The sequence below is a fragment of the Musca domestica genome, unplaced genomic scaffold (assembly GCF_030504385.1).
Source record: "Musca domestica strain aabys unplaced genomic scaffold, Musca_domestica.polishedcontigs.V.1.1 8, whole genome shotgun sequence".
Taxonomy (NCBI): domain Eukaryota; kingdom Metazoa; phylum Arthropoda; class Insecta; order Diptera; family Muscidae; genus Musca; species Musca domestica.
This window is the reverse complement of record NW_026712409.1, coordinates 20,993,466-21,009,712: the sequence shown is the minus strand read 5'-3', so window position 1 is coordinate 21,009,712 and position 16,247 is coordinate 20,993,466. Positions and strand designations below refer to the sequence as shown.

The 16,247-nt window shown below is 32.2% G+C and overlaps 2 protein-coding genes across 2 annotated transcripts; one reads left to right on the top strand and one right to left on the bottom strand.

Annotated features, from left to right (window-relative positions):
• Nucleotides 1-821, top strand: LOC101897557 (uncharacterized). Its single transcript, XM_005177695.4, has 2 exons — nucleotides 1-66; nucleotides 254-821. The coding sequence occupies exons 1-2, from the start codon at nucleotides 55-57 to the stop codon at nucleotides 587-589; spliced, it is 348 nt and encodes a 115-aa protein (XP_005177752.1). The 5' UTR covers nucleotides 1-54; the 3' UTR covers nucleotides 590-821.
• A 4,713-nt stretch (nucleotides 822-5,534) lies between these two features.
• Nucleotides 5,535-6,375, bottom strand: LOC101900130 (uncharacterized). The gene is made up of 2 exons (XM_005177708.4): nucleotides 6,128-6,375; nucleotides 5,535-6,028 (listed from the first exon to the last, which is right to left on the bottom strand). Exons 1-2 carry the CDS (start codon nucleotides 6,134-6,136, stop codon nucleotides 5,705-5,707), a joined length of 333 nt encoding a protein of 110 aa, XP_005177765.1. The 5' UTR covers nucleotides 6,137-6,375; the 3' UTR covers nucleotides 5,535-5,704.
• Between the last annotated feature and the right edge of the window lie 9,872 nt (nucleotides 6,376-16,247).

Genomic DNA, 16,247 nt, shown 5'->3' with positions numbered 1-16,247 from the left:
TTTGAATTTAATTCCCAAAATCAGCAGTAAAATATTGTGAATAACAACGGAGCCATGGATTTAATGGTGAGTTTTAAAAACAATAGAAGCTGAAAAAGGACATTGGATGGGATTCAGTGTTTGAAAGTTATTCCAAACCAAGATGCTTTCAATTACTTCCCTTGATCCAATATTCTCCAAAATACTTCTCAAAAAATCAAAACCCTTATTCTCATCTCAAATCTACTCTCTCTCGCTCTCTCTACAATTACAGCCTTCAATCAGTTACCTTCTCCTACTACTAGTGGTCATCATATCCACACTCAGCCGGGTCTCAGCCATACCAGCAAGACCAAGAAGTGGTCTGCTCGATAGCCTGAAAACTGGCTACTACTACATTGATGATGGTGTCATTACAGCCATCTCGCCGGATACCTTGATAACCATTGCCAGGGATTCATCAAGACCACCGCCCGGCAAGAGACGCCAGGATACGGATGTCTCAGCCGATGGACAATCGGCAAATAGCGTAAAATTCAAACCTGTTGTCCGTTACAAGCAGACCAAAACAAAACGCAAGAAGTTGTTTGTTCCCAATTTCTTTGGATAAGCAAGCGCAGCAATGGGAGTCGATAGGGTTGGGTTTTTATTTATATAAATTTAAAAAAATACATATTTTTAAGCATTTATAAGACTGTAGACTGACAGAGGTCTAAAATTGTTATAGCTTTTAACTGCCAGCATAGCTATTATAAATTATTGGAATTAGTTTTAGGGACAAATTTTGCCATAGGTTTATAAGATTTAATGTAACATTTTTCTATGTAAGATGTTAAAATATTATTAAGAAATTTTTTTTTAAGAAATGAAAAATAAAATAAATTTGAAAACAATATTTAAATGTTTAATTAAAAAAAAAAAAAAAAAAAAAAAAAAAAAAGAGGACTATAATTGTGGGATTTTAAAATAGTTTTTGGGGCCTATAAATCCATATAAAAATATTTTTATTAATATCGTGGATTTTTTACAAATGAATATTTTTAAATACTATTAGAGTGTGGATTTATTTAAAACATATTTTTTCATAATATTTCAAGACGTAGATTTTTTAAAAAATATGGAGTCTTTTAAATATTTTTTCATAATTATTATATTATTTCAAGACGTAGGTATTTTAAAAAAATATGGACTATTTTAATTAATTTTTTTTATAATCTTTCAAGGCGTGGATTTTTTTTAAAAAATATTGACTCTTATAGAAATTTTTTCATATTCCTTCAAGGCGTGAATTTTTTTTAATAAAAAATATATGTTCATGTGTTAGAAGTTTATTTTTTCAAAATATTTTTCAAGCTTTTTAAAAATGTGTTTTTTACATTTTCAAGAATAGTTAAGGTTTTGAATTATTTTTACAAAATATTTTTTCTACATACATTCTTCCAAGCGTGGACCTTTTTTAAAAATTATTTTTTACATCCTCCAAGGCGTGGATTTTGTTTAAAAAATATTTTTTTGTTTCCTACAAATGCGTGGATTTTTTAAAATATTTTTTTCTACACACTTCAAAGAGTGGATTTTTTTAAAAATATGTTTTCTACACTCTCCAATGCATGCATTTTTTGTAAATATTTTTTCTACACACTCCAAAGCGTAGACATTTTATAAATATTTTTTCTACATCCTTTAAGGCGTGGATTCTTTTTAAATATTTTGTTTTAAATTCTGCAAGGCGTGTATGTTTTAAAAATATTTTTTCTTCATTCTCGAAATGCGTGGATTTTTTTTTAAATATTTTTTTCTACACTCCAAAGCGAGGATTTTTTTAAATATTTTTTTATATCCTCCAAGGCGTGGATTTTTTTAAAAGTATTTTTTCTACATCCACTTAGGAGTGGATTTTTTTAATATTTTTCTACAACTCCCAAAGCGTGGATTTTCTTAAAAATATTTTTTCTACGTCCTCCAAGGCATGGATTTTCATAAAAATATTTTTTAACGTCCTACAGGGCATGGCTATTTTTAAAAATATTTTTTCTACATCTCCCAAAGCGTGGATTTTCTTAAAAATGTTTTTTTCTACAACTCCCAAACCGTGGATTTTCTTAAAAACCTTTTTTTATACGTCCTCCAAGGCATCGATTTTTTTAAATATATTTTTTCTACAACTCCCAAAGAGTGGATTTTCTTAAAAATATTTTGTCTACGTTCTCCAAGTCATGGATTTTTTTAAAAACATTTTTTCTACATCCTCCAAGGCATGGGTTTTTTTCAAATATTTTTTCTACATTCTCCAAGGTGTGGATTTTTTTAAATATATTTTTTCCACATACTCCCATGAGTGAACTGTTTAAAAAATATTTTTCTACGCCTGATTTTTTTAAAATATTTTTTTACATCCTCAATTTTTTTAATGTTTTTCCTACATTCTCCAAAGCGTGATTCCTTACCTTTTTGAAAGTATTTTTTGAAGATCTCTCAGAGTTGAAAAGTAAATAAGTTTTTCAAAGCCACAGTTTTGTTTTTTTTTTTTTCATATTTTCAATAACTACAAACGTAGATTTTTTTAAAAAATATTTGAAAGGCCTTAAAATTGTATTCTTTTTAGATTTTTATTTTAAAAATAGTTTTTGAAGACCTTTCAGATGTATAATTATGGACTTGTAAATATTTTTTATCTAAAGAAATTTCCTTCAGATATATACAGGCATGTCACAGAATGTAAAATCGTTCAAGAGTGAAAACGAAAACGGTTTTAGCTTCTCTAAAAAACGGAAAACGCAAAAATTTTGCGTTTTGATATCACTTTCAAAAAGCAGGGTGAAATTGAAATATTTAATGATTTTAACGTAAAAAATAAACAGAAGACACATACATTTAACAGAAAATATTGTATTAACCAAATTCTCTTAGAATGAACATGTTTTTGGAATTTATTTTACAAAAAATCTATTATTTGGTGGTGATATCAATCAATATGTTTTCAGTGAACACGAGAACAGTTTAATCAGGATTTGCGGATTGTATAAAAGTGTCGATGGAGTTGGTGGTGCAGTAAGCTTTGCGGATTTTGTAAGTGAATTAGACTTCAGTTGTTCTGAAAAAGAAAACTTTGATTCGTCATCATCTACACATATTCCAAGAACTCGAAAATCAAGTCAATTAGTTTTAAGTGAATCTGAAAACGAAGAGCTTAATTTTTCACCCTCAACTTCAAAGCAGACCACTTCGATTTTAAATAAAAAAGATAGACCAAGATCATGCATTCCAGCTGCTTTTAAAAATGTTTCTACATTGGCAATTGATCCAAGAACACCAACATTGGAAGAAAACCGTTCGCGAACACCTATTCAAAAACGATTTGAAATAAAAGCTTATCGTGTTCTCCGCCATCTACACCAATAAGACAAGTGTCGGGCAGCCTAACAAAAGCAAAACCCACGCCTGCAGTAAAAAGACCCCGGGCAAGAACTCCCTTAAACCAAGATCTAAATGCGCTTTTAGTTGAGGAAAATTCTCATTTACAAAACTTGGAAAAAATTTGTAAAATTCTAGAAGATAACAGTAAGGAAATGAAAAAACAAACTGAAAAGTTGGACAGGCTTTGTAACATCCTGGAGAAAAAGTATGTGGAAGAGCAGTTACATAATATTGAAATGCAAAAGAGAATGCGTGAACGGAACGAAATGAAACTCAAAATAGTTGAACTTGAAACTCTTAAATATGCTGTAGAACAGGAAAAAGCAAATACGACTCGTTCTTAACTTTACATTATTTTACACAATGGACTAAAAATGGTGGATCCTTACTCTGCATTTGAGTGAGATAAAGGATCTGATGCGTTCCTCAATGTCCGGCGACGAATTTTTTCAGTAGACCGCTGATTTATTTCTTCATCCATTACAGCAAGTATTGAAGCCCCTGGCATTTTTACTTTTGGTGTTTATATTATTAAAAACCATTTTAAACTCCTTTTTTAATTGTCAATAATTTGTTTACGACTTTTTTTTTTCATGGAGTTACCATATTTTTATTTCAAAAATGTGAAATGATTTTTTTCCGGATTGGTCAAAACGTACGAGTGCTGAAGAAGCAAAAACAAATCGTAACGATTTGGAAAAGGTGAAATAAATCGATTTCGTAAAATTTCTGTGACATGCCTGATAGTCGTGGATTTTTAAAAATATTTTTGAAGCCCCTTATTTTGGATTTTATAAAATATTTTTTGCAGAGTTATAATCCTTAGCCATATGGCTACAGAAGCTATGTATCATTTGATACGGCCAAAATGTCCCTCATCGAAATGACGGTTTTAGACCCCAGGTCACTTTGGCCCAAGTCAGTTTCATGACATTTGTGGTCGTTCCATTCTCCTATAAAATGTGAAATAAATGTCGGATGATCGTCAAATTCAAATTTCGTACATCTCAATATTTCTACAAATACAAAATCTGGTATGTAGCACGATCGAACGGACCACTTCTACTCGCACCTGCCGCAAAAGTATTAGTGTTAGATGAAGTGTAAATTGGAACATATTTCAATATTTTCCAAAAATTCTCACATATTGCATATAAAGTGAGAAAAAAAGTAGATATATTCTTAGGTTTATGGCAGATACGAGACGAACAATATTTATCCACTTCTTCGCAACTAACGTAGTCAAAATGTATTTTTATAAACGGTCATTGGCTAAAGATACATCTGTCGTCAAAACCGACCTGTTTAAATTTTGTTTTCAGATCTACATCCTGGATATTAAAAAAAATTAAATTTATAATACAGAATTTAAAAAAGACAAATTTTGGAAGACCTTTCAGAGGAATATTCGAAGATTTCCTATAAAAAATAAGGATTTTCATAACTACGGTTCTAGTTTTGAGATAAATATTTTTTTTTTTTTGGAATATTCTTAAAATGCTTTACAATATGCTTGGAAGTCCTTTAAATTACATATTTTTTAAAATATTTTTGAAGACTTTTCAGAGCTAAAATCGTGAATTTTATGTTTGGAAGCCCTTTAATTAGAATTTTCAATTTTCAGATAATGATCGTAAATTTGTTTTAAGATTTTGAAGACTTTGTATTGGTAAATTTGTAGGTTTGAAAACATTTTTTAAGCCCTCTGGATTGTTTCTTTTTTAACACGATTTTCTGAGATACAATCGAGGAAAATATAGAGTATTTTTTTCAAAACTACAATAATGAGAATTTTAATATATATAAATTTTAAAATATATATTTGAGAAAACATTCAATATTTTTAAAGTCAAGTCTAAATTTAGAGCTACGTACCTGAATTTAAAATCAAAAATAACAACTTTTTGGAAAACTTTTAAGAGTTACAATCGTGGACCTTAAAAAATGTTGGAAGACTAGGAGCTACATTCCCGGTTTTTTCGTAGATATCGAGACTCTGATTAGATGAGAAATAATTGATATGTTTCTCTCGTTTGAAAAAAAAAACTTCCTCGGATTCATTTCCCTCCACTTAGCAACCAATATTAAAAACATTTTTTTATATTTTTCATATATGATATTTTATTTTTTATATAATAATAATAATAATAATTAATAACTTAAACACAATTGAATAACAAAAAAACAACGACTTAACATAATATGAGATATAAGAGATATAAATATCAGTCTGCCATCTCTCTCTGTCTCGCCCTCAATCGCGCCCTCTCTTTCACCGATAACTAAGTAATGGAAAATTTTCTGTGGCTCAGCCAAAGAAATTGGGCACAAATAATTTCTTGTGTTCGGACCGCTGTTTGCGATAATGGGCAATTGGTGTATAACTATAATGCACATATCCTGTATTGGGATCATCCGAACGTCTGACTGGTATTATGGAGCCATTGTCAATGTAGTAATAACCCCGTTTTAAGCTCGAGAGAATGTGATCGGATTGTTCGCCTGACCGTCTGGTTGCATAATCCGAATAGTAGTCGTCGTTGTAAATATCGAAGGTGGGCTTGGCCGCTACTCCCGTGAAAAATGTCACAAAGAAGACAAAAGTCAAGGTAATCCATTTGGTGCTTTTTATCTGGAAGCGGAAGTAATTTGTAGAACAGTTAATACATAAGTATAACAGTTGTGGAATTTAAAATCTCAAAATTCATTTTATTTTTTTTAGTAAACTCACTTGAAACATATTGACTTTGAGGTGGTTTTAAAAATTTGTGTTGAGAATTTTATTCTGAATTATTTTTTTTTTCTTTGTTATCCTTTGAAATTTCTTTCTGATTTTTTTTTTAATTTCTTTGAATTGTTTAATGATTTCTCCGAAATTGTTTTGCAATGGAATTTTTTATATCCGTTCCGTTTTGAATTGTTGTTAAAATATTGAATGTTGTTTATTCTTAGAACACTTGGTTGATTCTGCAGCATCTGGTGGAAATTGTAGCTGGTATTTATAATAAAATGGATTATATTCCAATCGCAATAATAACAAAAACAAAATCAGAAACATTTCACCTCTCTTTGTAAATGTCAATATTTTTCCGAATCGATTTTCGCACTAGCTTGTGAAATAAACAAAATACGCACCACAACAACATGTTTGTTGTTTTTTTGCCGGAGTTCATTCATAAATATGATGGGAATTCAAATTTTGCGAACATTGCGAAAAATAATTGCATTTTTTTCGATTTTTAATAATTTGATAGAATAATGTATTAATATTTGTTATTTTCGCACGTTAAGTGAATAGAGCGGCATGGGGAGAGAGAGAGAGAGTAACTTGATCAAATAATCGACTAATATTTGAACTTTCCGTATGCTAAGTGGAGAGAGCGTTAGGGAGGAAGGGAGAGAGATCAATTTAATAAATTCATCGACTAATATTTAAACTGTTCCTGTCAAGTGAAGTGATCAGCACGGAGAGGAAGTTCAGCGACGTCGTTAATTCTTGGGAATTTCATCGGATGTTATTTTAAAAACTGTGAAAGTGAATGAATTCATGCAAATTAGAATGTCTTAAGGTCAATTAGGTGGTATTGAAAAAAAAGTAAATAACATATGTTTTCACAAGAACTAGTGGCGATTCAATCGTGCGTTTTAGACGTTGTTTTCAAAAATATAAACAAAACTATTTTTTGGATTAAAAAATAAAAAAAAATTGAAACCGACAGAATGGAATTTTTGGAATATTCTCAAGGCCAAACGGATCACAAACGCAGATAAATTATCTAATAAATGCCGATTTCGAAAGCCTAAAAACTAGTGGCGATTTAATCGTGCGTTTTAGACGTTGATTTCAAAAATATTTTTAAGGTTTAAATTAAAAAAAAAAAAAATTAAATGGATAAATTTTTGTAATTTGCATTTATTTTTATTTTTAATTTTTGTATTCTCAAGGCCAAACGGCCCTCAACTTTTTTTTAATAAATGCGGATTTTTGAAGCATATTTTTTGAAAGACCAGCAGGGCCTTTTGAATGCTCAATATGCACAATTGGTTCACTTTGACACATTTTTTAATCAAATTTCGAGATTTCAGCTCTATCCCCTCACCCAATACCAAATTTAGTTCAATTAAGTACTTTTCGAACAACAATAGTACGCATTTCCAAACCCACCTCCACACAGACACCAACAGTGACGTAAATATAAAATTTCAGATTATTACCTCTCTCCAATCACCCAATACCAAATTTAGTAACATTTAGTACTATTCGTACAATTTCGTACAAATGCTGAGTCCACTTCCATATCTAAATCCCCGATACCCACAGTGATCTCAATATCACATTTAGGTATTTCCGCTCCATCCATTCATCCAATACCCAATTTAGTACCACTTTGTACTTTTCGAACTCATTTAGTACCGATTTCCAAAAAGTCACTTCCATTATCTTTACACCAGACACCAACAGTGACATCCACATGAAATTTCAGAATGTTACCTCTATCCCCTCACCCTATACTCAATTTGGTACATGTCGTACAATTATAGTGCACATTCCCAAATCCACTTCCATGTCTCAATTCCTGATACTAACAGCGACCTCAATATCACATTTCGGTATTCCAGCTTTATCAATCCACCCACTTCCCCCGTTTTGTACTACCTATCTCCTCCATATCTTTACCACAGACAAATTTACAACATTTTACAAATGTAGTACTTTTTGTACAATTATAGGACGCATTTCTAAAACCGCCTCTATATCTCCTTTCAATATACCAACAGAAACCTCAATATCAAATTTGAGGATTTCAGCTCTATTTCATCATCCAATAACAAATTTAGTACCGTTTAGTACTTTCCGTACTATTAAAGGAGGTATTTCCAAGCTACCGCCAAATCAAATACCAAAACCAAAACCAAACCAAATATCAAATTACAGATTTTTTCCTCTATCCCTTCAACCAATACCAAATTTAGTACCATACAGTACTTTTCGTACCATTATAGTACACATTTCCGAAACCAAGTCCATATGTTCAGGCTAAACATGAACAGCTTCCCTAATATAAAATTGCAGATTTCAAGCACTTTCTGTTTACCCAATACCAAATTGTATTAAATATATTACTATTTAGTACCTTTCGTGCACTTGTGGTACACATTTCCAAAATCACGTCATTATCAGTTTTTCGCTCACATAATTGGTAGCATTTTAGAAGTATAGTTCAATTTTAGAATTTTTGTTAACCCTAAAGTTTGAATTTCCAAAAACCCTTTCGTACATCTAACCTACGCTCTATCAGTGACTCTTATTTACAATTCTAGCTCATACGGTTTGTCTAAGACACAATATTAAATTTTTCCGTACATTCAACATTTAATACTTTTCGTACCCTTTTAGTACGCATTTCTAAAAGCCCAGCCTTATCACAGGCATGCGCACCAAGACTGTCCCTCGTGCAAAATTTTAAGATTCTAGCCTCTTTATTACAAACTCACCACCAACAGGGACCTCAATACAAAATTCCAAATTTTCAGCTTCATCCGTTCACCTTAAACCAATCTGTTCCAAATTTGGTACCATTTAGGACAGTTCGTACACTTAGTGCACATTTCCAAAACTTTGTCCGTTCACCTAAAATCAAACTTTTCGTAACTTTTAAGTTTGAATTTCCAAAAACCCTTTGGAACATCTATCCTGCACTCTATCAGAGGCCGTCATTGCAATTTTTTTTAGAATTCTACCTAATTCTAATAATAATTTTTAAATTGTAGTACTTTTCGTACCCTTTTAGTACGTATTTCCATAAGCCCAGCTTTATCATACGACTACGGCCCAGGACTGATCCTCGTTAAAATTTTAAGATTCAGCCATTTTGCCTGGGCCTTTATTCTCAATTAGTAATTTCACTACTCGTTTATGTATAGATTCTAAATATTTACTGAAATTTTACAAAAAAAATAATATTTTAAAATATATATATATATATATATATATATATATATATATATATATATATATATATATATATATATATATATATATATTAATAAAAATATTTGAAAAAAAAATGAACGAGTTTTTTAAATTCACGTTAAAAAATGTTTTTTTTTTTTTTCAAATATATATAAAATATTTATAAAAATAATATAAACATTTAAAAAAACATCCATATGAAATTAAAATATTTTTAAAAACACTTCTTGAATATTATTTAAAAATACTTTTAAATTGAACTTTTCAAAAATTAATAATATATTTTGGAAAAAAAAATATTTTTTGTAAAATAGTTGGGCTAAGTTCTATAACTGTTGTTAAAAAAAAAAAAAACAATTTTACCAGGGGGTAAAGCAGGAAATACCATGTTTTCGGAAAGAATCACTAGGAGGTTCCCAGGAGTTATTTAAAAATAACTCCTATGACAAAAACTTATTGTGCCTCAGTGACGAGGTCGTAAGCTCAATAGAATAGAAATATTTGTATATTTTGTTTTATTTTCTAACAACATTTTATTCTTAAACGATTTTAAAAATCCACCAACATTTCTGATAGTAAAAAATAAAAACGAAATTTACGTTTGTATAAATTATATATATTAAAAAATATTTCACATAAAATAAACCCATTTAATTTCAAAATTTCTTTTCTGGAAATTTTCCAATAAGTATAAAATACATGATTTTACCAAAATAAAAACGAAATTGTTATAATAATCAATGCTAATGAAATACTGAAAATACAAAAACTCAATCGAAAAGAAATTGGTCATAAAATAAAATTCATAAAAACGTTTTTGCCACACAAAATATTATAAATCTACGACTCGAACAACACGTGACGCAAATTGATAAGCTTTTTCAAAACAAAATAAAAAAATGCTTTTTATGCCCCCCCCCCTCAAAATTAATTGAAAAATTGCAATATATACTTTTGAAAATATTCATAATTAAATTATATCTCTATTTGACGTTGGAATAAACAAAAGAAAACAAAGCACTTGCGTACGCGACTTTATTTTATTTTGTTTTGAAACAGGAGATGGCTCTTAATTAATGATAATAAATAAAAATTCCCACATTAACTAAAAAAGTTATATTCCTAGTCAACATGTGTTTGGGAGGAAAGTTTTGAACGATTTTTTTATATATGAATGGGAATTAGCATAGATATGGAATGGAAAAACAAAAAACTCCCAAGACACTCAATATTTGTTTAGCTAAACGAAAGACTTAAACAACAAACGTGATGTTTGACAACTCAAGCCATAAACCATCATTAGGTGGAGGTATAACAGTTAGTGTGTTTTCGCCTTACCTTATTGTAAATTCGTTTCGGATATAATTGTGAATAAAATTTGAAATTACATCAAAGGACATTTTGGAAAATAATTTTTTTTAAGATTATTTTCAAAAATTACGAATTTGAAAAAAAAAATTGGGAATCTAAGAGCAATAAATGGATGGTATTACATTTTTATATGCAAAATACTCTTGCTGGAACTGGAACTGAGCAAATGCGAACAAGTAAAAAAACATTAAGTTTGGCCCGGCACAATTGGGTAAAGAAAACATTGTTATATAAAAGTTTCTGAATTCAAATGTGTTTCACCTTAAACTATAAATACCAGTAAGTACGTTTGGATTATTCTGTTAAACTTAAAAAAAAAAAAACATAAAGTGAATGCAGCCGTTGCATGGAACCATACAAAAACGGGAACCTCTATAGATCCAAATACCGAATATCGGTGGGTATCGTTATATGTGCTTTATACCAAAATGTGGACCTATATAAACTATATTCCGCCACCGGAGTTAGAACACATTACAAACTACAAATACGAATACAAATTTTTGGACAAATCCGTGGAAAAATGTGGCAAAAATTATCAAGACACCGAATATTGGGAGGTGCCGTTATATGTGGGTCTATTCAAAACTGGACTGATATATCTCATTTTCCATACCAATCATCGGAAACATAATACAAAATTTTCTGCCAAATTTTGAAGCTCTATGTCAAATAATGTGGGCTGTATCGTGACTTCAACAGACAGACGAACATCGATAAATCGACCTAAGATTTTATGCTTATTATGAATATATGCACTATACTGGGTCTACGACGAATATTTAGGGATTTTATAAACGGAATGACAACGTTTATATACCCTATTTTTCAAGGTGGAGGGAGGGACGTTAAACTCATAGGATTACTAAAAAGCCATCGGTTGAGTAGATAATTCGGGGAGATATAAAAGTTCGACTTAAAAAAGAGAGATACAAGTGATATTGTTTAGAAGGAAATTCAATTTACATTCTTCCGAAAGAGCCTTCTGCCTAGAAAGAAATTTAAAGGGTCTTCTGTTAATGCAGGATATAGATAATCTTTTCGCATATAGAAGATCTGGAAAGCATCTATTTTATATAGAAGACCTTTAAAGAGTCCTCTGTCTGTAAAGGCCTTTAAAGGGTCTTCTGCCTATAGAAGACCTTTAAAGGGTCTTCTGTCCATAGAAGACCTTTAAAGGGTCTTCTGTCCATAGAAGACCTTTAAAGGGTCTTCTGCCTGTAGAAGACCTTTAAAGGGTCTTCTGCCTATAGAAGACCTTTAAAGGGTCTTCTGCCTATAGAAGACCTTTAAAGAGTCTTCTGCCTGTAGAAGACCTTTAAAGGGTCTTCTGCCTGTAGAAGACCTTTAAAGGGTCTTCTGCCTGCAGAAGACCTTTAAAGGGTCTTCTGCCTGCAGAAGACCTTTAAAGGGTCTTCTGCCTGCAGAAGACCTTTAAAGGGTCTTCTGCCTGTATAAGACCTTTAAAGGGTCTTCTGCCTGCAGAAGACCTTTAAAGGGTCTTCTGCCTGTAGAAGACCTTTAAAGGGTCTTCTGCCTGCAGAAGACCTTTAAAGGGTCTTCTGCCTGTAGAAGACCTTTAAAGGGTCTTCTGCCTGTAGAAGACCTTTTGTACAAAATACTTTGTACATACTTTTGAGTGAGATTGAGGCGCTGGGAAAATCCAACAATTAAAAATAAATATTTCCAAATTATCAGTTTCCCAGCGGTCATAAAATATCACATGTGTAGAATTAAGTGATCTTGTGCGCTGTCGCATACGATAATGTGTAAGATAATAAAGGTCATGACCCACACACACAGTATCGATGCGTACAGTGGATAGCCAAGACCACTTGAATGAAGGGACAAGCACCCATGCAATGTTTCTTTTAAATCTAATAATAGATAAGAACAATTGTGTGGCTGCGACTAGGTTAAGTTAGATTAGTTTCAGTAGTACGTAAGGAACATATTTTAAAAATAAAATTAGAATTGAACCAACAGCCATACGATACGGTCGTGTTTTCTCTTCTCCCGCTTACACCTTTAAAGGGTCTTCTGCCTGTAGAAGACCTTTAAAGGGTCTTCTGCCTATAGAAGACCTTTAAAGGGTCTTCTGCCTATAGAAGACCTTTAAAGGGTCTTCTGCCTATAGAAGACCTTTAAAGGGTCTTCTGCCTATAGAAGACCTTTAAAGGGTCTTCTGCCTATAGAAGACCTTTAAAGGGTCTTCTGCCTATAGAAGACCTTTAAAGGGTATTTTGCCTATAGAAGACCTTTAAAGGGTCTTCTGCCTATAGAAGACCTTTAAAGGGTCTTCTGCCTATAGAAGACCTTTAAAGGGTCTTCTGCCTATAGAAGACCTTTAAAGGGTCTTCTGCCTATAGAAGACCTTTAAAGGGTCTTCTGCCTATAGAAGACCTTTAAAGGGTCTTCTGCCTATAGAAGACCTTTAAAGGGTCTTCTGCCTTTAGAAGACCTTTAAAGGGTATTTTGCCTATAGAAGACCTTTAAAGGGTCTTCTGCCTATAGAAGACCTTTATAGGGTCTTCTGTCCATAGAAGACCTTTATAGGATCTTCTGTCCGTAGAAGACCTTTAAAGGGTCTTCTGTCCATAGAAGTACTTTAAAGAGTCTTCTGTCCATAGAAGATCTTTAAAGGGTCTATAGAAGATGTGGAAATATATTTTGCCTATAGAAGATTTTAAAAGGTCTTCTTTAAAAAGTCTTCTGTCTATAGAAGACCTTTAGAGGTTTTTCTATCTATAGACTACCTTTAAAGCGTCTTTTTTCTATAGAAAACATCTAAGGGGTATTTTCTCTACTGAAGCCCTTTAAATGGCCTTCTCTATACAGAAGAATTTTAAATAACCCTTAAAACGGTCTTCTGTCCAAATAAGACTTTTTACTTTTTATTTTTTTTTACTTTTTATAGAAGATGTTTTAAGGGTCATACATGTATAGGGGTCCTTTAAAGCATCTTCTGTCTTTAGAAGTGTTTTAAAGATTGTTTTTCTCTTAAGAATACCTTCGAAGCGTATTTTGTCTACAGACGACCTTTTAAGGATCTCCGGTCTACAGTGGGCCTATAAAGGCTCTTCTGTCTATTGAAGACCATAAATAGGTCTTCTGTCCATAGAATATCCTGTAAGGTCCTTCTTCTTCTTATAGAAGGGTCAATAAAGGGTCTTCTGTCACTAGAAATATTTGGGAGGATTTTTATACCCTTCACCATACTATGGAGGGTAAATTAACTTTGTCATTCCGTTTGTAACTTGCCGAAATACTCATGTCAGACCTTGATCATCGTAAAATTCTAAGTCAATTAAGCGATGTCCATCTGTATGTCTGTCTGTCTATTGTAATCACGCTATCTTTCGAACGAATTAAGGTGGGAGGCTAAAACTTTGTACACCTGAGTATTTTGCCAGTAGACATTTTAAGGTCCACGTCATATAGCCTCCATCTACCTCCCAATATTCGGTATTTTGATGATGTTAGCGACATTATTCGTCTGGTCTGCGTCTTCATATAGCCCTCGTATAAAGCTCATCATTTAAACGGTATTTTTCGGAATTCGTTGAAATTTTTCAAGTTCCTTCCAAATGGTGGAGGGTATTTAAAGTTCGGCCTATCGAACTTAGCTATTTTTTCACTTGTTTGTCCTAAGTATACCTTTGAAGCGTACTTTGTCTACAGACGACCTTTTAAGGGCCTATAGTGGCCAAAAAAAGATATTTTAAAGACTTTCTGTCTATTGAAGGTCTTTAAAGGTTCTATATAAATAGCATTTTTTATTGTATAAATTTATGTATGTCTATCGTATCTCAGAACGCAAAAAAAAGGTTACGACGAAATATAACCGGTCTAATCAGCGTCGATACAGTAACTTGTCTTAGTAATTTTCAAGATTATTCAGGACCTGCTCCTAATTAATCTAATTGAAGGATGGTGGTTGAGTAAACTCTGAACGATTAGCAGTCTATAGAATACAGTGGATTCATTGATGTTTGAATTGATTTTTTTAATTTTTTTTTACATTTCCGGAAACCGATTTCTATTTTCCCAATATATTTACCTTTAAAATCCTGTATCAATAACCGATTCTAACCATAATTATTGGCATTGCAGCAGATTACTTTAAAAGGTGTTCCGACAAACTATAGATATTCCAGTTGTTTTCCCACTCTCTTTTACATTTATTTTCACCTCCATTTCTTTTGCTTGAGCGTTTACTGTAATCCCGTTTGAAACAGACAGCATCAAAATCTTGTTTTCCCATTTGTCTACGACCAGAGGTCAAGAATGTTCATTCATTTTAACACATTGGTGTGAAAAAATGCCCTCTTCAATTTTTTTTCTTATCTTTCACTTTCCGACCACAGAGTATAAAAGCAAGATTTGATTCAATTTCAAACGCAGTAGTCAAACAGACAATTCACAACACTTTGAATAGTTTACAAAGAAGAAAGTATTGGAAACAAAAAAAATCGGTACGGATTTGGATTTAGAGAAGCCCTTCTAAAAAATATATATATTACAAGGAGTACAGTACAGTTACAAAGCACAGCAGCAAAGATGAAAATCAATGTAAGTATAAGATGCAGTTCCAAATATATGAGAAAGAAAGGAAGCAAATATAAAAGAGCTTTTAGCAATTTGAAAAAAAAACTAACTAAGTAAAGGGCTGTAAATAGAAGGAGAGCTGCATTTTTTCCATTTCTACGATCCTTAGCCCGCGATAGACGTTAAAATCTAATATTTACAAGGCGGCAACTATTATAAACAAGGGCCTATGTTTTAAAAATTGGACTATTTTGGCAACTTCAAAGGTTCTACTCTCGCTTAAAATACCAAAAATTAATATATCACCACTTGAACAAGGACTTATGCTTATCCGGACCTTTGGGGTGGATACTGTCATTTCCGTCCATCTGGCTGGCTACTTAATTTGGAGTTTTTGCATTGCAGTCGTCCGTTTCTTCCGCCCTGTCTGCTACAGCTTGGGTGGTTGGTGCTTTGATGGACCGGTTCGATTTCATCCTTTCGTAGGCACTTAAAGTATCTATATAGTTGCCAGGACTTCGAAATCAGAACTTCGTCAAGTGTGACCGACCACCTGGGAACGAGAGGATTCCATCTCGCGAATTTCTGAAGTTTTTTGGTTCAACTTAATCTACCTAAAGTTGTCTCCGAGATCTCGATATATCTCTTTCCTGCGATTAAATTGCAGTAGTTAAAGGTTTTACTGTTTTTTTGACATTTGAGTTTGATGTGTGGGAACTTACTTCGCCTCACCAATAAAAGCGTACTACTTCGAGGAAAAGGGATATTTGGCATTTACCAATGTATCTATTTCAAAAGGGGCTACGCTTTGAACTCCCTCACCTGTGTGCTTTCTAAAGAAACAGAAATCCGCCAAGGCATCGTTCACTGTTAAGGGGTCTCCTGTTAATATGAAGAGGCGCCACTCTTTTGCCTCGTTGGATATCATTGGACCTAGATCTTTGATACCTCCTCGATA